The 26,366-nt window shown below is 41.9% G+C and overlaps 1 protein-coding gene across 4 annotated transcripts; it reads right to left on the bottom strand.

Moving 5' to 3' along the window:
• Positions 1–176: 176 nt before the first annotated feature.
• On the bottom strand, positions 177–22,039 carry LOC138111716 (uncharacterized). 4 transcript variants are annotated; one of them, XM_069018071.1, is made up of 9 exons: positions 21,983–22,039; positions 21,100–21,174; positions 13,637–13,716; positions 9,855–11,819; positions 7,452–7,694; positions 5,789–5,872; positions 5,083–5,195; positions 2,810–3,008; positions 177–2,324 (listed from the first exon to the last, which is right to left on the bottom strand). In XM_069018071.1, the coding sequence occupies exons 2-9, from the start codon at positions 21,126–21,128 to the stop codon at positions 2,128–2,130; spliced, it is 2,910 nt and encodes a 969-aa protein (XP_068874172.1). In that variant the 5' UTR covers positions 21,129–21,174; positions 21,983–22,039; the 3' UTR covers positions 177–2,127. The 4 variants fall into 4 exon arrangements, with proteins under 4 accessions (XP_068874172.1, XP_068874350.1, XP_068874262.1 ...); XM_069018249.1 differs by lacking the exon at positions 21,983–22,039 and adding an exon at positions 20,474–20,593 and having other exon boundaries at positions 21,100–21,309; XM_069018161.1 differs by lacking the exon at positions 21,983–22,039 and having other exon boundaries at positions 177–1,950; positions 2,187–2,324; positions 21,100–21,309.
• Between the last annotated feature and the right edge of the window lie 4,327 nt (positions 22,040–26,366).

The following is a 26,366-nucleotide window of genomic DNA, read 5'->3' as shown; positions in this document are numbered from 1 at the left end:
GATTCAGTAGATCTTCTCTCTTGTTTAATCTTTAGCTCAAAGACATCATCCTCTGTGTAATCATACCAAGGTTAGCTCTGTTGTGGACTGCACTGGCCACCCTCCCCCTTTGCAGGTAGAAGAGGCTCCAATTTACATGACAAAACAAAAACAGCAGATTCCTTCAGAATGCACAATTGTAAAAATAAAGATTTTATTTGGAAAGCATATTTGAGAAAATAGTTTAAAATACCACTTTTTTTTTTTTTCCAGGTATGTTAAATACATTTTGCATGAACAATCCCAGGATTCTATAGTACAAGCCTGCTGTACATGGTCTTTATTTAACACTATTTACAAGGACATCAGAAAGCTTTACTGGCAATGAGGATTTGCTATTCAAAGTAGATCCCTCAAAGAACAAATAAAAGAATATTAACATAAGCAAGAGCACTCATTTGTATTTTCAACAGAGCTCCCTGGGGAACTTGTATTGACTGACAGAATACATTGCTGAGTGACTACTCAGTGAATGGAACACCAGAGCTAGCTATATTTCAAAGCCACATAATATAAGTTTACCAAATACTAATCATGCTCTCTTTCCATCAGTAAGGTGGCTGTGACTCCACACCTCAGACCTAAGCAGGACAGACACTACATGGAAGGAAAGGGAGAGCAAGGCATGCAAGACCCTGTTTCATAGGTCCCTGCTACTAAAATTAATACTCCAGACAGGGTCCTTGGCAGGGAGCTGTGCTATAGCACAGGGAAGGAGGGATAAAAAGAATGAACACTGGCTGCCCACGGAGAGCAGAGCTGTTTGTGCACCACCACTCTGCTGAGCTCCCACCCTGTGCTGCAGTTCTGGCACCACCTTACTCTAACCTGTGCCACATAGCCATAACATAATCCCCAAAACCCAGGGCTGCTCAGGGGGCATGAGCCTCAACATCACGGGGTACTCAGTGTCTCAACAGGAACTCTGAGTGTAGGCAGACTGACAAAATACACAGATACAGGGAGAGCTGGTTTGAAATGAAACACATAAATCCTGCTGCAAATATGTACAGCAGTAAACTGCCCTTTGTCATCTGTTCAGCACATTCCAAGCAGGAAAAACTACACCCTGGGAGAAACAGACTGCAACTTCACCAGGACTGCAGCTAAGAGTGGTGGGAAAAGGTAAAAGGTCATTTCTTCTAATTGCTTAAGAAATCTAAAGCAAGGTCTGCTCCAATGCCACAGAAGCTGCTTCTACTGGATTCTACTTTAGAATTACCAAGGGCAGGACAAAATTGCACTATATGGCACGTCCTTGCTCAGCCAACCATTTTTAACAGGCAAAAACAGGTGGAAAAAATACTTTTGGCTCAAATTAACCTATTGTTTCCCTTCCCCCATCCCATAATACATCAAGGCTATGCTGTGAAACCACATCTGTGTTTAGCATGCTATACTTTGGACCTATAAGCAGTTTTTTCTTCATAGCCCAACAATTAAAGAAACCTCCAAATTCAGAAGCCTCCAAATCATATTTCTGGTCCACCGGACTTCTATAGCCAGCCCACATAACTGAGATGTCTCCCATTTTTCTCCAAGCTCCTAACCAAGATGCATATGCTAGAACATTAGTTACCCTGGGCCCATTCTGCAGTCACAGGAGAGAAAGAGGCATCTTTATTTGGTGATAAAAGTCTCAGGGGAGGTGAATCACCCTTGGCCAAGTACACAAAGCCCAACAGGATGACTCTGGGCTCAGCTGGGCATTCAGGTGACCTGACACAGCTACCAGGCTCAGCCACCCTGTTTTCAGTGTCACCTAAATACAAGACAGTATTGAGTAGTTTGGATCCTGTCTCTCTTAGATTTCCAGTGTTAGGAGGCATTGCAGTACCTATAGGGGATAGGCTGAAGAGAAGTTTCTCTGTTTCTCACTCTACCACGTGTACAATGTGAAAAATTCCATACCTGTTTAAAGGAAGATCCATTAGGTGTTGTTAGAAGCTGAGGAATTTGATGATGGACATTGTGAAGGAGAGGGTAGAACTATCCTAAGTTAATATAAACAATTAACATTGAATTTTAAGACAAATATATTAATCTTCTGCCTTACCCAAAATACTTAAGTGAAACTGATGGTTTATCTTAGAAGTGCTTGTAGACAAACATTCCCATGAGTCCTGAGGGTTCAACCAAGTATTTACCTGATCTTCTCCTCACATAGATGTAAAACAGTATTGCCAAGAGAATCAGCACTAATGCAACTCCAAGTAAAACTCCAAGGACAATCACTGCTACTCTCCAGGAGGAATAGTTGTCAGTTGATGGCTGAACAGACAGAGCTGAAAATTCAAAACACATTTTAGAAATGTTAGCTAGAAACAGTAAAAAGTGGGTGTAAGAAATCCTGGAGCCCTAAGTGACAGCTGTGTTTTACTGCTTGGCAGCTTTGAAACTTTTGAATAATATTGAAAATGTTTTTGTATGTAGTGAAGATTTGTTAACTAGAAATCTTTTCTGAGGGTTCTTGTGATCTCTTGGTGACACCCATAACAGCTGCTCTGAGGATTTTCTTGAATCTGAGAGTCTTTAGATCCTTTAGTGTGAAGAGGACCCATCCTTTGAATCTGGAATTGGGTATACGTAATCACTCTTTAAAATAGATCCATAATCTGTATGAAATCACTATGTGTTCAGTGAATGTTTAAGTAGGTTACTTGAACTATTAGAATGTCTTAAGAGAAGGAAGTTAATTTATCATAAAAGCAGTAGATCTGACCCTTTAGTCCCCACACCATTACAGAGAAGCTGCTTCAGCATCACTTACGTTGCACTATTACTTTAGTTTCGTTCCCAAACTTGTTCCTTAATATTTTAGTCAGGCTGGTCCATATAAAATAAATATCCACAGGCTCTTCTTTTGGCAACAGGGAGAGAAAATCAACAACCACACTGCCAGGTCTGAACCCAAGCACGACGATATCGAAGCGGTCATTGTTCAGTTCAGCGCGCACGTCTGCAACAACCTGTGCAAGGTGAAATTGATATTTATTCCACTTGTCACTCAGCTGGGGCAGAGCAGGAATGCACACATCCTGCACACATCAGGATATGAATTTTCTTCACTTACTATTCTTCCAAGGTAATTGGTTTGAAACAACAAATAAAAAACTTAGTGAAGAGGATTCCGGAGCAACGCATTGTCTGGGGTTGAAAATGTGAAATCTAAGTTTGACTTCCAAAGCTCCAATCTGTTTAGCTAGCTATCAATGAATAATGCATTAAAACAAGTTGTCCTCCTCCACAAACCCATATGGGACCCCGACTGTACAAAACTTGGAATCTACAGAGAGACCCAATATTTCTAAAGTTATGTTCAGTGTCCCCTAACTTTTTTTAACATGTGCAACTAAACTTCAAGCATGGTCCTTGAACTACCAGCACACACTAACTGCACAGAAATTGATGTTAGAGGTCTAAAACGTTTTTTTTTGCCACCAGATTTTCAAAGTCATGATGCTAGGGAATACCTATGCAAAGAGAGACAGGGGTGTGATTTGCCTCTCAATCATTCTGGCATAAACCAAGTGTAATCCCATGACATCAATCAAAATCAAATCAATTGCACTGATATCTCCAAAAGTAGAGTCTTGCTTAGTGCTTCCATATGGATATAGAGCAAGAACAAGCAGCCCCCTTTTTTAGATAAGACTGGTTGATATGTTTTTGTCAGGACTGATCTTTTCAGAAAATTAGGTGTTTGATTCAACCCACTAAGAGAAGTTATCTTCTCACAGTGGATAAATATGGTATTTTACCTGAAAAGTCTGAAAGATTACTATTTTTCATAGATGATAACAGACCTTGTTCTGAATCACTGCTCAGTTTTCTGCCTCCATCTTTTCTGTAAGATATATCCCCACCTCAGACTTTACATCACATTAAGTTCTTTGGCCAGAGACTTCAAAAATGCTTTTCTTTTCCTCACCTTGATGAGCAGTCTGGATAGGAAACCTGACTTATGCAGGTAAAACTGTAAAATTTCAAAGCTACAACTACAAAGTGGTAGTACTGTGGAATATAAAAGAAGTAGTTCAACATTCAGATTGAAAAAATAAATCCAATACAGAAATTGTCTGTATTTCCAATCATTTTAGTACAGCCTCTCTTTGATTTTGTCATTTTTTGAAGAAAAGGTGACACTTTGCATGAGGAAAAAGCTTCTTAAAAGCCAGTAAAGGGATTCCTGTTGCATTCAGTCAGGTTGGATGAAACCTTCTAAATTTACTAAAGTAAATTTTCTGTCCATGAAATGGAGATGTTAGCAGTCATAAGACAAGGTTACCTCCGAGTTGGCGTGGTGAGAACAAATTAATTACTGCTTTTGAAATCTGTGGAGTTTCTTAGCTAAAGGGTATGATCATCACACTAAAAATAGCTGTGTTAGTTATTTAAAGCAGTCTACCCCAATCTCACAGTAGTTTTACCTTTCCAACAGACTTATATACATCAGGATTCCTGAGAGGTGTTGAAATTATTAGTGCTTTTCTTGAACATGCTGTTAAAGAAGTGCCAGACTGCTGCTTCTGCCTGTCAGCTTTACTAGTTCAAAGCTTCCACTTTCTCTCCTCATTTTCCCCCTGAGATGACCCCCTTGATACTTTGTCCAGTCCTGCAGCCACTTCCATGAAGAGAATTGCCAATGATCTGGACTCACAGTACACACTGGCAAAGTTTTCATGTTTCCAAGTCTGTGTTGAAATGCTGGTTTTGAGTAATATTCTTTTTTTGCCTCCACAGGCATCAGTTTAGCGAAGTGGGAGAAAGTAAGCAGAACAGGATGTTCCTTGAACTTACAAAAATAGAACTTTAAAGTGCCTTTCACTACATAACTTACATTTGAGGATGGCTTAGGGAATATAACCCTCCTCATTGAACAACAAACTGTCTGTCCTTGGCAGATTTTGCACTCCCTATACTGTCTTTTCTTTTTCACCTGTCCCAGTCTTGATTTAACAATGAATGTAGGAGTCTGAGGCTGCTAATCACAAGCCTTTCCATGGTTCATTCAAGTTGACAAAGAAGATTGCATCAACTTACATCTGTTTTGATCTTTCCAGCCAATGTTTGGTAGTCTTCACTCTCAGAGTTGTAAAGTGTATTATTAAATATCTGGCTTTTTAAAACAATGCTGCAGGCAAATGCTTGGTTTTCTAGAAAAAAATTTAAAAAGAAGAAACAATGAGATGATTCCCAGGATGTCACTCCATAATTGGTCTTTGGACTTTGTTATCTCATGTATTTATAATAAGAATTGATAAAACCAGAAGCTAATCAAATAATGATAATAAAGTGTGTCATATGTGTCTAATGCCCTGGCTTTGGAACCCTCAGAGCTGAATCTCTCTAAGTTTGTCAGCCATCACAATGCTCACAACTTGCTCACCATTCCTGTATTATTCAGGGTGCATCCCACTCCACTAATTCTCCCACTGATTCCAGCAGGAGCAACATCAGTCTGTTAGAATCTGCAAGGCTCTGAGTGTGTTTAAATCCTCCCAAGTAGGTGGATGAGCCCTGAGCCAAAAGAAGAAGGCTTTACATAGAAAAGTCCAGACTAAAATAGAGCTGGAAGCTGACACTGAAGTTTGATGGAGGCAGCTTCTTCACCAAAGCAGTGTGAACTTCAGATGCTGTGTGAACTGACATCATAAAGCAGATGGCAAAATACTCATGGAAGATACTATATTGTGAAATAATACCCCGTAGTTATGGATAAACAAATGTTAAGGTTCTATAAACTTACTGGAGCATGCCATGCCTTTTAACTCAGAGCAGCCAGTATTTTCTGCTAAACACAACTCAGTTGTTTCGAAACAGGAAGCAGGATCTGTAAAATAAATTTAAAAGTCAAGATAATCACTTCTGTGCATGCATTATTGCTGCTAATAAGAAAATTATGGAATAAGTGGAAGTCTTTAATTATGGCCAAGGAGTCACCTAAGCAGAAGTTCCTTTGGCCCAGTGAGAATTTAGAATTGCAAGTTATAAAATTGGAGCATATCAAAAGAGAGGCAGGTGGTGGGTGGGTAGGTGGTATTTGAGAACTCACTGAAGTAGCATTGAGAACTCTGATTTCTTATGAGAGCTAAAGATATAGGTTGTGCTGTTACATGCTTGTACAACTCAGGTAAGATAGATGGAGCTTTCAGAAGTAGAAGTCACCTGCAATTACTTTTGGAAAAAATATGCATCCTGGAGTCTCAAAACCTCAGTATGCTTGCCTGGACTGGCTAATCTGAATTATTTATAATGGGTCAAAACCCATTAAAGGGTGGTATAGCAGGTTTTATGTGGTTATATCTCCAGTTCTCCTCATAGAATTGAACATAATCTTTTACTTCACAAGAAATATGGATGACTTGGTCTTTATTGCTCTTTTTAATTAGATTACAAACACTTTTCTGGTAGGACAAATGGCTCCAGGTTACAAAAGGAAACCTTTTTTTTTTTTTTTTAAATAGAGAAACTAATAAATGAAAGCCAGTGGACTGAAGAATTGAAAGATTTCAATGGAAATTATGATGAGAATTCCTTGGCTTTGTGGTCCTAAAGACGAAGATAGAGGATAAGTCCATTAGAAGGAACCCCCACAGTCAACTGCCAGAATAATTGCCCTAGAAGGGTTTTGAGAATAATCAATCCACTAGAGAACTCAAGAAAGGATTGCAAATGTTTTAGAGGTCAAGAAATGCTGGAAGAAAGTTACAATTGCCAAAAGTCAAGTTAGATCTTTTAAGTTATATAAAAAGAAATCGTGAACACCTTCTCAGCCACTGGGAAAGAATGATAAAGTGCAGCACAGTTTTATGAAACGTGGATCAGGCCAAAATAACCCAGTGGTTTCCTCTGACAGGCTGATTTTTGATCTCTTCCAATGATAGAAAAGCAGTATTATACTGTGCCAAGTGGCAATTCTTTCAGTGGAAAAAGTTTTGTCTAAAGGAATTGGCTAAGGGGGAGATGCCAATGGGGAGCTTTAAAGGAGAAACTTTGCTGTAGAGGGATATTATGTGTCACGTCCCTTGAGAATCATTTTTAGTACAGACACACAATTAAACAATTTGTTTTAATGTCTGTAACCTAGGATGAAATTAAAAAGGTAACAATGACAATTAAGGACTGCTTGCAATCACAAGAGCACATAGAACCTAAACTTCACACTACCAGCATATTTTCTGGTAAATTTACAACCAAAATATCCTGACATGATCAGAAACTTCACAGAGTGAGTTCTTACTCTTGCAAACTCCTCTTTAATCCACGCAGTCCTATCCAAGTAAGGGGATGAGTCAAATAAATGAAAATGACTTGCAGGAGTAAGAGTCTGTGAGATCCAGTCCAGATCATATTGCAACAAGGCTCTGTGAGTTTATAGTAAAGAAATGCCAGGGTGATGGAGGTGGTACCTGTTCGGACAGTGACTGAAGTCTGATTATTCTCAGCACAAGATGACACTGCCACAGAAATGGTGTACACATGGCCAGGAAGCAGGTGTTTAAACACAGCTTTGGTCTCTTCTGTGGTTGTTTTGTTTATTTCCTGGTTTCCATCCCCGAAAGAGATGTTGTAAATGCTGCCTTTGCTGCCACTGGTCCAGCTGAGGTGTATTTCTTCTGCAGTGATGTTCTGAACTTCGACGGACACTGGCACTGCAAAGTGAGAAAGTTTCATATGGCTGAGAGGAGTTCATTTCACTTCTGCAATTCTACACATTTAATACTGAAGAAAAAATACAAGTGAAACCAATATAAACTCCTGTGTGTTTTGTTGGAGCTGATTTCAGTTTTTCACCTCATTCTCCCACCAGAGCAGAGGTGAACCATTTGCTCTATAGACAGAAACCATACATTAATGGTTTGGAGCCATTTGTTTGATGGCTCCAAAACACAAATGGGTGACATTCTACTTGCTTCTAGCCTTTCTAATTTCAGTCAAGGTGTGGTAAATGGTCAGAATTGTACACTGTTGCTTTAAGACAATGGAGAATTGATGTGGCTGGTTGAGGAAAATAGCTGTCAGCCAGGTTTAAATGACTGTGACCAAAATGCAACCTGCACTGCTGAAGGAGCCACTTATTCCTGTGGATGCAATAAAGGATTCACTGATAAGAGTCCCCATGTTCCAGGGAGAGTTTGTCTGCAGGATCTACCTTCATGTAATTGCTTTATATAAGTTTAAAAACCCAATCCAAACCCAAGCCCAAGTCAGCTCAGAGCCTCATCCTACCTGGCCTTGATCACTTCCAGAGATGGGGCATCCACAACCTCTCTGGGCAACCTGTGCCAGGGCCTCACCACCCTCACAGGGAAGAACTTCTTCCTATTATTTACTCTAACCCTACACTCTTTCAATTGGAAGCCATTCCCCTTTGTCCTGTCACTACATATCCTTGTACAAAGTCCCTCTTGTAGGTCCTCTCTAGGTACTGGAAGGGGTTCTAAGGGCTCCCCAGAGCCTTTTCCAGGCTGAACAACACCAACTTTCAGCCTGTCTCCACTGCAGAGGTGTCCCAGCCCTCTGAGCACCTTTGTGACCTCCTCTGGACCTCCTCCAGCAGCTCCACATCCTTCTCATGCTGGGGACCCCAGGGTTGGAGGCAGCTCTCCAGGTGGGGCCTCACCTGAGTGGGGCAGAGAGGCAGAATCCCCCCTTCCCTGCTGACCGTGGTGCTTTTGGCTTTCTGGGCTGTGAGGGCACATGGCCAAGTGATGCCCCTTCTCACCCACCAACACCCCCAAGTCTTTCTCCTCAGAGCTGCTCTCAGTCCATTCGTGCCCAGCCTGTGTTTGTGCCTGGCACTGCCCCGACCCATGTGCAGGACCGTGCGCTTGGCCTCGCTGGACTCCATGAGGTTCACACAGGGCCGCCTCTGAAGCCTGTCCAGGTCCCTCAGGATGCCATCCCTTCCCTCCAGAATGTCAGCTGCACCACACAGTGTGGTGCCATCAGCCAGTTTGCTGAGGGCACCCTCAGTCCTGCTGTCCATGTCACCCACAAAGACATTAAACAGCGCCGGTCCCAGCAGTGACCCCTGAGGAACCACTCGTCACCAGGCTGTCCTTGGCCATTGAGCCATTGTCAAAGACCAAGTTGCACCTTATTGTGCATGGGCACATCTCCTACTGCATTCCATGAACACTGTGACTCCAGATCAGGGAAAGGATTAATCCCTTGGACTTGTAGATCTTGAAGAATACTATTATGCACTAAAAATGGAAGTCATGCTGCCTTCTTTTTTGGGTGCAGAGTACAAAAAGACTGCATTCTCCTCTTTTCCATCTTTGCTTTACCTTTTTATCCATTAAAAAATGATGAAAGATTCATTACTGCATATTCTTTGAATATGGGCAGACAGCCCTTTGGCAAAAACTTAAATATACACTAGAAAATAATTAGTATTGAAACAAATAAGAATCGAGTTAGCAAAAATAAATTCAATCTGATTGTCCCAATGAAGGAACTGCCTCTAATATTTCATAAAAGGAAATTTCAAGACTTAAATAAAAATCAATTAAACTTTCCACTGGCATAACTTGGCCTATGCAGCATAACTACATAGCATTTTGCTCCTGTGGCACTGCCTAAGACAAGGTGTGTCATTTCAAAAAGAACTGCAGACAGGAGCTGCAGCTTTTGAGAAAAGCGTGTAGATGCAGGGATTCATATTCCTAGATTAAATTCCCAGCTTAAAAAAGACATTGTAAAAAGCTCAAATTCCAACCAAAAATAACAATAATAAAAGAAAATTATACTCAATTCTTCCAAACATAGAGCAAAATAAATTTAGTATAACGTGTTAAAATACTCACAGCAAGTTCCAGGGAAAGAAGGATTAACAGATGTTGATATACTGTGGTTTGTTGTGGATGGGCTTGCCAAGGTTGTGGAAGAGAGGGAATGGGAGGTCTTGGCAGTGGGCTCAGCTGTTGTTCTGCTCCCCTGGTTCATGGTGGAACTTTCCCCGTCTCCAGGAGGAGTCGTGGCACTGCTGCCTACAGGGGCTGTGGTTATGGAAGACAAAGGGCTCCCCATGGGAGATGAAGTGGCCGTCACCTCCACTGTGGTGTGTCCCTGTGTGAGGAGCGGGGAGGTGTGTCGAGGTACCGGTGTCTCTGTGCTGCTGCTCAGCGTGGGTGAATGCATGGACTCGGTGATACCTGAGGCAGGAGAGGTGATGGGGGCAGAAGCCACTGGATTAGTGCTGGCTGTGCTGAGAGCGGGGCTGGGTGTCACCTCCTCTGCTGTCACAGCACCTGACTCCACGCCTGTAACGCCAGCACTGGAGAGCACCAGTGCTGTGGATGGGTGGGATGAGACAGCCAAGGGCGTCTCAGTGGTGCCACTGGTGCTGCTTTGCTGGGGGCTGGGAGTCACAGCTGAGGAGCCCACGGAAGGGGTACCAGAGGTGGAAGCCACTGGGTTGGTGCTGGGTGTGCTGGGAGCTGGGCTGTTCATGATGGGCTCTGCTGTCACGGTATCTGACTCAGTGCCTGTAATGCCAGCAGGGGAGGACGGAGAGGAGAACACCAGTGCTGTGGGTGGGTGGGATGTGGTGGCCAAGGGCGTCTCAGTGGTGCCACTGGTGCTGCTTTGCTGGGGGCTGGGAGTCACAGCTGCGGAGCCCTTGGGAGAGGAGGAGGAGGAGGAGTGGCTCGTCACTGCTGAGCTGAGAGGCAGGGAGGAAGCAGTGCCACTCTCTGTGCCCGGGCTGGCGGCAGTGGTGCCAGGCCCTGCTGTTGGGAGCGCTGGGCTCACTGCACCACTCCCAGGCGATGTCCCGAGTGAGCTCCCTTCCCTTGCTGGTGTGGTGAGTGTAATGTCTGTCCTCCCTTCTTCACTCACCGTCCTCATCGTGGAGAGGGACACCAGGGATGTGGCTGGGAGGGAATGGGAGGTCTGGACATTGGGGTCAGTTGTCATTCCGCTCCCCTGATTCATGGTGGAACTTTCCCCTTCTCCAGGAGGAATCGTGGCACTGCTGCCTACAGGGGCTGTGTTCACAGAAGGTAAGGGGCTCCCCATGGGAGATGAAGTGGCCGTCACCTCCACCATGGCTTGTCCATGTGTGAGGGGTGTGGAGGTGAGCTCGGCTGTCCATGTCTCTGTGCTCCTGCCCAGCGTGGATGAAAGCCTGTCCTCGATGGTACCTGAGGCAGGAGAGGTGCTGGAGGTAGAAGCCACAGGCCTGGGGGTAGTTGGTCCCTGTGTCACGGCCTCTGCTGTCACAGCAGAGCCAGCAGGGGAGGACGGAGAGGAGAACACCAGTGCTGTGGGTGGGTGGGATGTGGTGGCCAAGGGCGTCTCAGTGGTGCCACTGGTGCTGCTTTGCTGGGGGCTGGGAGTCACAGCTGAGGAGCCCTCAGGAGAAGAGGAGGAGAAGGAGTGGCTCGTCACTGCTGAGCTGAGAGGCAGGGAGGAAGCAGTGCCACTCTCTGTGCCCGGGCTGGCGGCAGTGGTGCCAGGCCCTGCTGTTGGGAGCGCTGGGCTCCTGGCAGACATCCCGGATGAGCCCTCCTCCCGTGCTGGCGTCGTGGGTGTAGTGTTCATCTTCCCATCTCCACCCACCGTCCTCATCGTGGAGGGAGACAGCGAGCTTGTGCCCAGGAGGGAATGGGCTGTCTGGGTGCTGGGCTCTGCCGTAGAGGCATCTGAGCTGTTTGCATCTGGGCCAGTTCTCTGCTCTCTGTTGTTTGTGCTCCTCAAGACATTTACGTGGCTCCCAGGGGTGGTAATCGTTGTGCCTCTTTCCTCTAATGCCATTCCAGTCCTGGTACCTGTCAGAATTTCAGAAATGTGGATTATGGATTGGTGCCCTGTAATTCTGTGAAGTACTTCAATCGTCTACCAAGTGTAACTTGGTTCTTGTGTGAAAAATTCACTTAATGTTCTCATCTTCATTGTTTTTCCTTTCCTTCCTCATTGCCAGTTTCACACTTTTGTAGTTATTCCTTAACTACCATTGAATCTCTGATACTTCCTTTTTCATTTGCATAAATTTGAGCAGATCTTACTGATTTCCTGGTGATACTTCTTTTCTGTATAAATGTAGAGATTTACCTTTCTATTCCTAGTCTACATATTTTTTCAACTTTTTATGTTCTTTTCTTCTTGTAAATATTATTTCACTTACAGTTAGGAAAGGGTTTAGTTGTGAACTCAGCAGTGCTAGGTTTAAGGTTGGACTAGATCATCCTAAAGGTCTTTTCTGTCCTAAATCATTCTATGATCCTATGATTGCTCTAAACTAAAATTCCTAGAGAATTAACAGGAAAATTAAAAATTAACAGAATGCATTTTTCAGCATCATTTTCTCCTTACCTGTTTGCATATATTTAATTGTTTCAGTTTCTTTATTTAGCAAGGCATTTATTCCTTTCCTAATTACTTTCTGTCAAGCAGGAGAGAACAATTTTTCTGGGGATATCTTTCTCTTGATATTCTAAATCATAATAATCATGAGCGAAAATTCATTGCCTTCCATGTTCACCTCTATTTCTAACTACAAATAAATTGTAACTCCTGTACAAGTTCCCAAGTGTGAAGGTGACAACATTTCTAACACTCCCAAAGTTTCTTTAAAAGGAAAATCAAACCCATTTTCCATTGTGATTAAATAGTCAGGCTAATTTGGGCTTATTTAATTTACTTGATCAGGTAATTCAACTTTGATTTTGAGAAGTGGCTTTGCTCCTGCTAAAAACACAGACATATGCTTCTGTCTTATGTCAGTTTTACTCCTTAGCAACTCTTAATTATTATCCTGGATCTTTGGGTTTTACTGTAGGAAATTTAGAGGATTCTCAGACAGGGTGTACTGGAGTAGCTCTATCAAATTCTTAAGAACCACATTTATTAACTACTTGTGGCTCTACTCATCTGTAAAATGAAGGTGGTATTTTCATATCGTTTGGTGTCTACATAAAAACTTGTAATGTAACAATACATATTTTGCAACATTTTTCTCACACGCTGATATCTTTTTTTCTTCCAAAGACAGCTTAAATTTTAAGACCCTGTACTTGTATCTCTCAGCTTTTAACAGCAGGTATTGATCAGTCAAGAAATTTGTGTTTGTCAGCACTGAACAACATGAAACCAGACATTAAGAATAAAATAAAGCAGCCCTCTGAATGTCTACATGTTGTTTTAAAAAACTCTTGAGGTGCAGTGAGAACACAGCACAATTAATACAACCTAATCCATGGGCTTTATGTGTTTTTTCCTAAAGAGTCATTCAGAGGAGAAAAATTGGCAAAATGCATCATTCATAACTAAGCTTAGGGGTAAAAAAGTCACATAATTTGGTCAGACACTGCATATTTGATCTTCTAGATGAGTTTTCTAAATACTTTGCTCTCATTCTTTTACCTACTTACAGCTTTATATCCCTACTAAAATACCTGCTGAAATCCTATGCATTCAAGCTAAATGAAAAAAAAAAAAAAACCAGAACCCTGTAAATATTTCATGTTATTGGATTTTATATTTATTTCTAGCAGCCCCCCCTGCCCTGATTACAAATTTGAATGTTTCTCAAGGACGTCCTCTAAACGTATAGCAATGGTAAATAACCAAATAAATTTTTACTTACAGAGGAAAACGGAGAGGATGAAATGCCAGAGGTAATTCCAAGTGCCCATGTTGAGTCTTCCCCTCCTGGCAGTGCTCGTCCTGTGCGTGAGAGTGACATTTTGAATGGAACACTTTGCTAATTTAAACAGGGGCGAGGCTGCAAGTGTTACGTCCCAGCCTCTGCAAGTCCCTCCTGCACACTGGGATGGCAGCCAATGCAATGAAAATCTCACACCTGACCCGTTCTGTAATAAATTCCAAAGTTTTCTGGTGGAGCATGCTTGCTTTTCTTTAATGGAGCAAGGTCTGAGTGTGATCCAAAGGTGAGGCAAAGACAGGAAGAAATTAGTGAGCAGTGCAACGCATCTGAACACCCTTTTATTCAGGGTATTCAATAAGTGAAGTATTTTAACAACCTTGGGTCTGGGCAATGCATGACTAAGATGCAGAACTGAGGAGCCTCGGGTCAAAAACCTTGCCCTAATCAGTAGATACACTTTTTTTTTTCCTCCTTATTTTCCTGTATTATTAATTATTTAGGAGCAAATGTTTAAGTATTCAGTCCTAACTTGCATTTTTATTGTATTAGAACAACAAATTGCTAGAAATACCCCAAACAGATGCCAGTCATTGGTTCTGCAATACTGTAAAGATACTGGAGTGGTTGTAAACCTCCATTATTTCACCTCTTTGAAACAGGTGGAAAATACTGGGTGACCAGGCCTGTCATTTTTAGCTGAGTTTATCCCCATTTTCTATAGCAGGTAAACTCCTCCTAACTATAGGCAGCTGCCATGAACAGTCCCTGCTGGTCACCAAATTTGGGTCACAACTTTAACTCAATGATGTCAAACCTGCCTCTGTGTGCCTGGGGCTCATCAATGACTTCAGCTTACATTTTGTCATATTTTTTCATACCCTGCCCTGCCTGAGGCTTATACTGGTAAAAGTCTTCATTAACTCATTTTCAGTGAGGTTTTTTTTTTTCCAATCATACTGTGTGAGAGGAATGTTGTCTGGAGTAGGGCAGGGTGGAGTGGAGTGGGGCAGAGTAAGGCCTGAAGAAGGAAGAGCATTATTTACCTAATTCTTTTTCAAGTTTTTTATAGATCTGCAAGACCTGGCCCATTTACAACTACATAAATTCCAGATTTTGCTTCAGCAGTTGTTCTGTAAAATTTGTTTCATTTCAGTTTTACTCTGACAGGGAAGTAAGACAAAGAAAAATATTCCTTGAAATGAACTTAAGGGTATTGTTATTTGGTGTGAGGCAGCAATTTCAGCTTTGTGCCTTGTTTGATGTAGAAACTCCTGATGCAGTCAGATCTTTTCTTAGCAATCACTTGTTTACAGATCTAACTGGAATTCTTAAAGAATAACCACAAGCTATTTCTTCTTGCATAAATAATTGGTATCATGTTTTCCTTCTACTTAGGAGGCCAGTGTCTTCAGACTTTTCTGTCTTGGACTGCCATAAAACCAAAACCAGTTTCTAATTCATACTCAGCTGGGAATTGTGGTGGTATAATTCCACGTACCAGAGTAGTTTTTGACCCTAAACCCCTTCCCTGACCTCTGCAGGTCCTACTCATGTGCAAATAACCTTTGATGCTCTTGCAAACTATGGAGGGCAGGGTGGGATATGCCACTCCCTACCTTCTTAACCAGGATTTTCTATGAAATGACAGCCATGGAAAATTGGCTGCAAGGTCTATTAAGTCAAATTTTTAGTATCTTAGAAGCACCACTGGTTTTTAATGTGCAATGACACTTAACTTGTGTAAAGGGAGAAGTCTCTTATGAAGAAAAAGAAGAAATCAAGTTTAAATTTAGCAGTATAAGCCCATTTTTGCTAACATACAGCAAATGGCATATAGCATTAGAAAAAAACCCCAAATTCTCCTTTTTTTCAGGAAATAGATACAGCAGAGGGGCTGGATGTTGCATTAGAGCCTGTCACCAGGGCTGAGGTTCAGATAAGCTCCTCTGTTAAGCAGCCTCAATTCTACAGTTTTTCCTCTTTCACCTTGACAATGCCCCAAAACCAAACTAACTTTTAATTCAGTTTGTCATATACTTCACAGTAAAACTTGCTTTCTGGTAAACACAGAACAAGTTTTGCCACATGCCTTACAGCTAAGAAACGTCCCAGTATGAAACTGGTGACCCTTCTCAAATATTTTAAGTGCCTTGTGACTCACCTCACCAATCTATAAACTCAAGATTTAAGTGATCACTTACTTCTTACATTTATTTTTGAAAGATGCTGAAGAAACTCAGGTTTCACCTGGAGTTAGAAGGCGAAGGTACACAAGGAAATAACCAGATTAAATTACATAAAGTTCACTTGCAAAAACCTTAGCATTCTTTTGGGAGGATCAAAGACTCAGGACTTTTAAAAAAACCCCCTCTTTAGATACTAATTTCCATCTGCTTAAGAATACATTGTTAAAAGCCTGTGTTTAACTTCCTGAAACAAACCAAAAAAAAAAAAAAAGATGAAGCTAAAAGAAATACAGAGGGCAGGTGAATTGGTGAAGGCAGTATCTTTCATTAAATCAAAGAATACAATGTGGAGAAAAACAAAATTCTTCTGGCCTTCTAAGCCCCCCTGCCAGCTTGAATTAAAAGCATTAAATGTTGGAGAGATAAGCTAGTGACAGCTGAAAAATAAACAACCCGTTCTGAGGTACTCAATTTTCTTATTTTCCCTCCTGCCAGCCATCCTCAAACACTTCCAGATTATCACTTGTCTTTTTGTAAGTCAGAGATGGAATTTCTTGGAAAAATCACAGTTTGGGGGAAGAGAATAATGCTGGTTTTAACTTCTTTTATCATGCTGTAGTACCAAACTTCAATATCCAAGAACTTCCAAAAGTGTGTCAGTATTGTCAGTGAGGATGTGCATTGTTCTGTGGATGTTGGGAGTGAAAGAAAAAGGGGTTTTTAGGTAGGAACTGTACTTCCCATGTGTGTGAGGATGTCTGTAAGTTCACACAACTGTCACTGGTAAAAATCAAAATGTGTTTCATCTTAGAATAACCCAAAAGGGCTCTGTAACCAATCTGTTCCCAGAAGGAAATGCTGGTGAATGAAACAGCCTCACTTAGAAGCAGGATGTACCTGCACTGTCACAAAGTGTGGTCACAATATGGATTTCAGACACTCAAACCCTCCTGCCTTCTAAAATTGCTCAAGATTGTTGTTGTTGCTATTTTCTTTATTTTCATTAATATTATTAATAGTAGTACTATTATTGTTGTTATAATTTGAATATTAGCTGTGAGTCAGTGACATTTCCAGCTGCCATTCTGCATTATTTGCAACCACACTTGTGTAAGTAGTGCCCTACCACTGAATTTTCCCTTCAGTTCCTCAGTGTGTGAACCTGATTTCAGAGGGCTCAGCCCCCCTGAGCAATGCACAGCTGCATTATCCAGCAGAAATCACTGGGTTTGTTTCTGTATCAGCCTATTGTATATTAACTCAGGACTGTCTCTTAGGTTTTTATGTTTGCTCTCCCATTAATCATAATAAATAATCAAAAGAAATCACAAGATTATCCCTTGTCCAAAACTGCTTCCAGAAGTGCTGCCTTTTGTAATTTCAGTGCCAGAGAGAATGTGGGGTTTTTTCCCAACAACTCTCCTATTTTCAACCAATTCATCCATTTCTAATTTGGTGTGATTTCAAACAGCACAGATATGATAAATCCCAGAAGCCCCAAAACATACGAAGTGTTTGGCTTTAAATGTGCACTCAAAACTTATTGGTCATGAGGGTTGAAAATGTTTCAGAGGAAACAAAAGTATTTCTGATTCAAATTTAATCAGATATAAGGAAATCAGATGGTATTAGCACTGGGTGTTCAAAGAGTATAAATTTTCTTGACTAGAGACCTAAACAGCACATCACGTTCCAGCAGTGTCCCTGCCCCCGTATCATCCATACTTGAAGATCTGGTTAAAAGAAGATCCAAAGCTCAGCCCAACCAGGCTAGAAAAGTCATTATTTTTTCATGGGGGGAAAAAAAAAAGGAAAAATAAAAAGACAAGAAACAAAGTCCAAAGGTATCTCTATTTGCCTCCTAGATTTAGTGAATTGGAAGTGAAATGTTGAGAAACCTTTTGATGTGTTGTATTGCTTGAAAATTTGGAGAGAACAACACGGAATGCTGAAGACAGGAGCTTAAAGATTTAAATATGTTTAAATCTTCGATGTGTCATCAAACAAGAAGCTCCAGGCTGGCACAGTGGGTTTCCTAGAAACCATTGCTGTTTACAGTTGGCAAAGCATAGTTCCTTTTGTGGAGGACTGGTGAGGCATGGTGCTGAGCCACTAAGGTGATGAGAGGGCTCTAACGAGCTCTGATTAAACAAAACCCACATTTTCCTTCCCAGCCTTGCACTGGATTATCCTGAAAAGAGCAAATGGAAGAGGAATCAAGTACAAAATACCAGGACAAACAGAACAGGTAAAGAATCAGGGATGCAGCTGAAATAAATCAATGCCCACAGGTCACAGTCTAGCTTGGAATCCCCGAGGCTTCCAAACAAGCATCTCATGGATTTGTCAAAATGCTCTGGAAATAAGGGTAGCAAAAATACAGAGAAGCTTTCTGTGCAGGACAGGAGTTTGGAAGAGGGGAGGTGTGTTCAGCATTTGGGCAGGGCACCAAACCAAAAGCACAACATCATCAGAGGATGTTGCTACCTCACCCAGCAGCACTGCACAGGGAGATAACTCAGGTAAGAGCAGCCAAGGTGGCTCTAGAACCAGAATTAGAAAAGCCCTGGTAATCCTGATCTATACTAATTACACCATGCTGTTTCTGTGACTTCATTAGCCACTTTTCTTTACTTTCTTCTGTGCATTTGTCCTGTGCATTTGCAGTAGTTTGCTCTATCAGGGAATAAAGCTGTGTAGTCCCCATAAGTCTGGACAGGAAAATGAAGAGGAAATTCTTCTCCAGAGAAGGAATTCCAGTTCTCCATGAAGCAGCATCACCAACACAACATCTGCTGCGGGAACACATTAAAATACGCCACTGGCAGAGAACAAATACCCATGTTAATCATAGACCACAGATGAAAAAAAAGAAATTAGCTGTGGGTTCCAGGGTAGAATTCAAGAGCAGCGAGCCAGGGATTGTTGCCAACAGTAACAGTGTAACTTCAATAACCATAACTCTGATGCTCTGTATCAACCCTTGTGATCAGTTTTGATATTTCACCCATAGATATTGGAATTAATTCAATAAGCACCTTTTTGCTACAGGTGTTTCGGGGTGCTTTTAAGAAGGGTATGTTATAATTCACTTTTTCTTCTTCCCAGCCTTAGTCCACAGAAGTGAGCCACAAAATTTTGAAAATTATTTGGGCTCAGCGTTAACAAAAGTAGTAGTAGGTGTGAGAGCCACAGGAATCACTGTGTTGTTTCAAAACTCTGAACCTTAAGCTCAAGACTCAAAATGTCACTGCTCTCCAAAGAGCTACTGAAATGAAGTGTTCTGACAAAAAATTATAGTCAGAAGGAAAATTCTGGTTGCATTAAGGCTGAACAGTTTGGTTTAAACAGCCAAAGTGTTTAATTTAAACACTTTGATTTCCCAATCATGTAAAATGGCAATTTTATCTAAAATACCCAATTATAAGGGCAAAGTAAAACTTATTTGACAGTATTTTGGGATGAAGTGTTGTGATAAGTTTTCCATGATAATTCCAGTGAAATCAGTCTACTTCTGAAGGAGATTTTCTTTTCATGTAAACAGGTTTTGTTTTTCAATAGTCTGCTCTCTCAGGAAAAAAAAAAGTACTTAAAGACCTTTCAATGGAGCAATTTTTTGCCAGTGACTCCTCTGTGCTGACCATTTTCTTTGATGTGATTTAGGCAATGACTGTGCAAGAAAACTTTACTCCATCTCATGTTACCTTTTTTCATCCCTGAACCCTTTTCATTGTAAATCATTGGTTTTGCTACAACACAACACAACAAATACCTCCACAGCCAGGATCAGGATTCCAAACTTCCACCACCTTTTTCAAAGGGTTGAGGTTTAAAAACAAACAAACAAACTGTTTTTTTCTAGAAATGGGAAGTGAAAAAGGAAAGGAGGTGCCAAAAGATCGCTCTCAGCATGAACATCACTAAACAGAAGCTCTGGACTGCTCCTGGGCCCCCACGCCAGAGACAAAAACTGGCTAAAGTTACACTTCTTAGAGCTCATGCTTCTAAAGCAGGTTTATCTTGGGGAGAACCAGAGTGAGCTTAGAGTTAAGCACTGTGAGAGATCAGAGGTTCTGTGCATCAACTCGCTCCCTGGCCCGTGCTTTTTTAGAAGAACAGATGTCAGTGGGGAGAATGTGTTATCTCTTTTTGTTCAGAAAAGACATTTGTGGAAGCTTTTCTCAGGTTTTTTTGCAAGGAAAGGCTCCAGTCACAAATTTTCCATTGTCTCACTGACCGGTGCAAGATCTAAAAGGTTCAGGATCAGAATTAGGAGATGAGACCACCATGAATAAAATGTATTTGTGCTAAGGGTATGTGGGGATCTCTTTTGGATGAGGACTGAATGCTGATCATAATTGCTGTGCTAAATAAGTGATTTCCTTCCAAGAATTCACTCTGTACATTTGAGTTAACCAACTGTGTGTAGCAGCCAAACATTCCCTGTTTGAACAGCCTTGGAATCCAGTCTGGGTTGGATCCCTCTGCACAAATAGCACAAGGACAATGGAGCTGGCAGAGGGACTGACACTCACTAGCCCAGCCTGCAGAGGAACACACAGGGAGTTAATTAAAATTTTCTTCCACTAGTTCAATTTTTCTTTCACAAAGAATTATGACTTTTGCTCACCAGCAGCAAGGCAGTTGCAACCTGTTTTTCTAGGCAGGTATCCCTTATGTAGAATCGTCCCAGGGAAAATCTGGGATTTATCCTTAAACACTTAAATATCCTTAAATCTTGGTATTTGTCCTTAAAAACAGTAAATAAATGAAGGCGTGGATCAGGTAAATGACAACATAATGAACATTTCAAAGCAGTGAGCAAATATAAAAATGAGATAATAGGTGACTCATATAATTACAAAAATATGAATATTGCATGCATTATAACACATTACCCTGAAGGTGTGCACAACATAGAATCATGGAATTATTTGGTCTGGGAAGGACCTTAAAATCATCTCATTCCAACTCCCTGGCATGGGCAGGGACACCTTCCACTAGACCAGGTTGCTCAGAGCCCCATCCAGCCTGGATATAGAGTTACAGAAATTTCCATCTCTAAAAATACACAGCATGACTCTCCCACTCTCTCCCTATCCTCTGCACCACAACAGAATGTCAGTGCCAATTACTACAATTAGTGACAAAGTTAATTCCATGAATATGTGGATTATCAAATGCTTCTAGCTGCTTTTTTCTCCCAATGAAAAACAGTCCCAACCTCTGTGCGCTTCAAAAAAAAAAATTAATTACCTGTAATGAGCGCTCAGAATACCTGGCATGGCAGCACAATCCCTTTTTGTGCTCCAAAGCCTCACAAAATTGTCCCTACACAACACAGTTTTGGGAACAAGAAGTTGGTGACATTTGTGAAAAGGGTACAGAGAGTTTAAACAGCCTTGTTTGCAACCACCCCATAAGTTTGTGAAAGGTGTTTTAGCTTAAGATGACTTTGGATTTGCCTGTGATTTGGGGCAGCTCTGGGGCAGCTGAAAGACATCAAGCTCCTGAGTTAATCCAAGTGCCAGGTGGGCTCAGCTCTCTGTGCCTGTTCCAGCATTATTTGTGAGAAACCATTTTGCAAGTCAGACATGAGAACAAGGGCTTAGCTGGAATGCAAATTATTCTTCTGGGGCCTGCCAACATTCATGGGAGGAGGGTGGGACCCATATTCTTGTTTTGTTTCATTTCAGAACTGAAAATAATGGAAGGCTCTGTTTCCCTGTTGCTGTCTTCCTTTGAGGGCTCCAGCTGGAGATCAATGACTAAGACTTGTCCTCTGCTGTTGTTTTTTTCTGTCTCAGTTCCTTAGAATGCTCTTTTCTTTCCTCACCATAATTTGGTCTGGTTTGCTTTCCAGAGGGATATTAATTCAATAATTTTCTAGCCTAGACTCTGACTTTGGAGACTTTCTCCTCCACCAGCCTGATCTGTCCATAGCTTTCAAAATAAACATATGATAAGCTGGCACATTGATCTAGCAAGAATATACCCAGAAACAAAGGGATCTTATCCCAAGCAATTAAGCTAATGATCCTTCTCTAAAGCACCAATTCTTTAAATGAATCACCACAAAACAAATCTTCAAATTCCTGTATGAGCCCTGCAAAGAAAATAAATGTGACAAAGCACAAACCACGGCAGGGGAGGGGCAGCACCAATCTCTGCTCTCTCTGATCAGTGACAGGGCTTGAGGGAATGGCATGAAGTGGTGTCAGGAGAGGTTTAGGCTGGATATTAGAAAAAAGTTCTTCCTCCAGAGGGTGATTGAGCACTGAAGAGGCTCCCCAGAGAATGGTTACGGCCCAAAGGCTGCCAGAGCTCCAGGAGTTTGGACAACGCTCTCAGGCACAGGGTGGGATTGTTGGGGTGTCCTGTGCAGGGCCAGGAGTTGGACTGGATGATCCCTGTGGGTCCTTTTCACCTTAGGATATTCTGTGATTCTGTATCTCAAGTACAGAGTGCATAGGGTAATGAGAGGATCTATGATCATTAGCAAATAAAACAATATTAAAATAATTTAAAATATCCACTCAAGTCCTCCAAGCTTGTGTTGACATAGGCAGTCATTTTATTTCAAGGCCGAAGGATTATGAAACAACCTTAAAGCTTGCATCTCTACAGCAGCTGCCATTTGAGATGTTCAGAATCTTCTGGAAACATGATTTGGCTACACTTCATAATTCATCTTCCCTAAGGGTTTCTCTGAGATGGATTTCCCTGGTCTTGTTAACAGAGAAATTTAGTGATTTGTAGCTGGCTTAAGTACTTCCACAAAGATTTCCTGCAGACCATGGATACCACTCCTCAGAGACTAAAAATCTGCCCACATCTGGCACGGAAACTTTTCCCATGAATTAGTGCAGCAGATCAGTTGGTACCACAAGAGGTGAAGAACTGGTGTGTTGAAATTGCAAGCACTTTGAAAACTTTCTATTTCCCTGAAGAAAGCTTAAAACCCAAATAAATTTAAGTGACTAAACAATGTGAGGATATGTATTTTATTTATTTACTTTTATGATAGCAAGGTAAGTTGTGGAGAGATGTAGGTGGACAGAAATAGAGAAGATGTAAATGTATTTCCTCAAGAAGGGAAGAAATGGTTATCTGCTGCTAACTAGAGTACTTTGAGATACATTGTCCATGTGCACATTTATTGCTCATTCTCCACCACGTGTCTGTCTGATCAACAGGCTTCTGAAGGTGAATGAAAACCAGTGTGCAAAATAGATTGGGTGTGGAGGGTGGTAAGGGCCCCTTTGTGTGGAACATAAGGGGAGGTGGGTCCAGAAGTCTCTGAAATGAAAAAGCCTCAGTGCTGAGGTCTTGGTGACATGTGTGTCCTTACAGGTACAGCATAGAGAAAAGACATAAATGTATGCACATGTGAAATATAAACCACAAAGTCCTCTAGCTGTTGGTAAGTAATTTCCTTTTCTGTGATGCCACGTATATCACTGCATGGGAGACGTGTTGCTGCATGGCATAAAAAGCCCCATAAATATTTCTTAGATCAGTGGCTGGGTGTTTTGCATACAGCTTATTTCTTCCACTGTCACTTACTGCACTGTGATCTCCTTGGAGAAGGGACAGCCATGTCCTACAAAGTGTCAGCACCAAGCACAGTGACTCCACTGCCAATCTGCCTCCCCTGCTCTACTGTGACACAAATGATTAAACCCACTTGCTTGGCATTTCTACTGCCTTTGTCTTCCAGTTACTGTTGAAGACACAAAAGCAGCCATAAACTCAGTCTCAAGAAGTGAAAACTGGCTACAAATTCTAAATTAGTCTTGTAAGAAGCTGCTGACAACTCAGCTTACAAGAAAGATGGAGAGAGACTTTGTGAGGGCAGGTGGTGATGGGGCAAAGGGGAATGGCTTCAGAGTGGAAGGGGGTAGGTTTAAATTAGATATTTAAAAGAAATTCTTTATTTTGAGGGTGGTGAGGCTCAGGTTCCCCAGAGAAGGTGGGGCTACCCCATCCCTGGAAGTGTCCAAGGCCAGGTAGGATGAGGTTCTGAGCAACCTGGAATAGTGGAAGTTGTCCCTGCCCATGGCAGGGGTTGGAACAAGATGATCTTTAAGGTCCCTTCCAACCCAAACCATGCAGTGATTCTCTGATTCTATGACAACTTCCTGCTCTGCTCTGCTATGTAACAGGGATGGGGGAAATTACACTGGTGGGTGAGGTGAAAGGGAAGGGGGAGACAAGCCAAGGAAGGAGCCCCTCCTTTACAGTGCAATTCTGAATCCACACATCACTTTGCAATGTTAATAGTCAGGTGAAAACTATCTTCTAACCTGAGTGCCTCAAACAACAGGTGAAAAAAATTTATGGGGACAGATTTGTATATACATGTAAAAGAAAAGGGCACACCCTGGGTATTTAATGAAAAGCAATTATTCAAATACTCTTCAAGTATATTTCCCTATAGATTTCTTATTCAACTGTGGGATTTGTTGGCTGAGTGAAAGTATTTTCATAAACCTGACTCCAGTTTTCACTACAGGTGCTCTCCAAACAAGCAACACTACCTGGAATTCAATGTCAAGTCTCCAAAATTAACCCACAAAGGTCAGAACCTCCATTCATTCGAGAACAAAAAACGCCGTTGCCATTTCTGATCTTATCACTGCAGATCTGTGTTTGCTTTTTCTTCAGCACATTCTTTTCTCCTTGCTCCTGGGTGTAAGTGCCTCATGGCCCAGCCTGAGAGCAGGATTGTTAAGGGCTTTTCCCATTGTCCATTACTGTGGTAGCACGTGTGGGCTGACAGCACCGGTGTAACGTGAGGGATGAAGGAGGGGACCAGGACTGCACTGCCTGAGAGAAGGTTTGGAAAGAAGCCATGGCTCAGTCACTGCCCAACTCTCCAAACACCAGAAGGTTGATCCCAGCTAGAAACAGAGCACGTCCCACTGGCGTGTCCAGGTGATGTGCTAAAATTTGTCTTTGTACTGTGACGTGCAGACACTTAAAAGCTTTCTTCTCCCTGTCCCAAATGTGGTTTTGTAAAACCCCTCACCTCACTGCTTCATATGCAGGCAAGATGCTGTGTTTTGGGTCACCTGGGGACAGGTAACCAGATCAGCTGCCAGGAGTGGCAGATCTCTTCGTAAGCAGGACAAAACAACCTCCAGGCTAAAGTACACAGCACAGCAGGTCTCCATGAGGTCAGGCTGGAAAAAGAGTCTCATTATCTGTCTATATCTATAGGCAGGCTTGTGGTTTTGCTTGTTTCCTGCATAATAGCACTGGAAAGCAACACTTTCCCAAACTCATGACACTTGAAATTAATAGCTATTGTTATTGCTGCCAATACAGAAATAGAGGGGGTGGAGGGAGAAGCAGTTAGAGGTTCATTATCTGACTGGAAAAACATATTTTCTATCCTAGGCTGGTCTTCTCTCCACTAAGCAATTGATGCAAAGATATTCTTGCAGGATTCCAGAAAGGACTCACTCCTATCCCATGAAGCCTGAGATCTGGCCCTTTGTGGCTGGCTCTTCAAACTCCCTTAAAATCCCAAAGCTTTTCCTCCTTTCTCCAAGTAAAGAATACCTTTGATTTTCTGTATAGAAAATAATAAAACCAAGGAGAGTTCTGGTTTTGTTTAAATTTACCACCCAAACTCTGGTTTCTTGACACCATGAGTGGGTTCATCTTGCTGGTATACCGAATTTACCAGCTACACTTCAGCCTTGTGACAACCCAGTATTATAGTTTTTCAAAGTATTTTCAGCCAAACAATTGTTGGCTGAAGAGGGAGAGGAGTCTACCCCAGGTGAAAGGGGGAAAGAGGAGAACAGGAAGAGTTTTGAATGAGCAGAAATGAAAAATCAGTTTTCAGTAGTGATGCAATCACACAGTAAGATATCTCAAGAAGGCACACCTATAATGCAGTTCTAATTAAGAAAGTTTCTGTTGCCCTTCTAGCTGGTCAAAACTGGGTAAAAAATGCGGAGGGGAAGGACAGAAATAATGACACACCTCATTTATGCTTGTCCTTGACTTGTCCCTCCAACCTGGGGAAATTCCCTGCAGCAATGTGAGGAGAGAGTCAACAGCTTCACCAGATGGTTATCAACAGAAACTGGAACTATAAAAAGAGTAATTACGTCATCTCTAAGGATCAGTTACAAAAAAATTCATCATTGCATATAAATAAGGGAAAGTACAAAGTGCAAGCTCATGCACCTCTGTGAATGCAGTAGTTGGAAGAGCTAAAATATTGCCCACATGCATCAGGTCTCAAATCCTCGTTAGGCCATGGGATGCATTCCAGAGAGGTCATGGACAGATGAGCAGGAATGTCTCCTGAGAGTGTACTCAGGTATATTCCTGAGAGTAGATTCAAGTGCACAGCAGAGAAAAAGCTACAGGAAGGAAGACTTGCACTACCCTTTCTCTCCAAGCTTTGAGCCTTCACTGCTACCAGAGGTCATCCTGTGAGCTACAGAGGGCTGCATTTCCTCTTTGAGTTCAACCCATCTGACCACGAATTCTCAAATCGTGCC

Source organism: Aphelocoma coerulescens, chromosome 1 (assembly GCF_041296385.1).
Source record: "Aphelocoma coerulescens isolate FSJ_1873_10779 chromosome 1, UR_Acoe_1.0, whole genome shotgun sequence".
Lineage (NCBI taxonomy): Eukaryota > Metazoa > Chordata > Aves > Passeriformes > Corvidae > Aphelocoma > Aphelocoma coerulescens.
The sequence above is the reverse complement of the archived record's forward strand: the minus strand, read 5'-3'. Positions and strand labels throughout refer to the sequence as shown.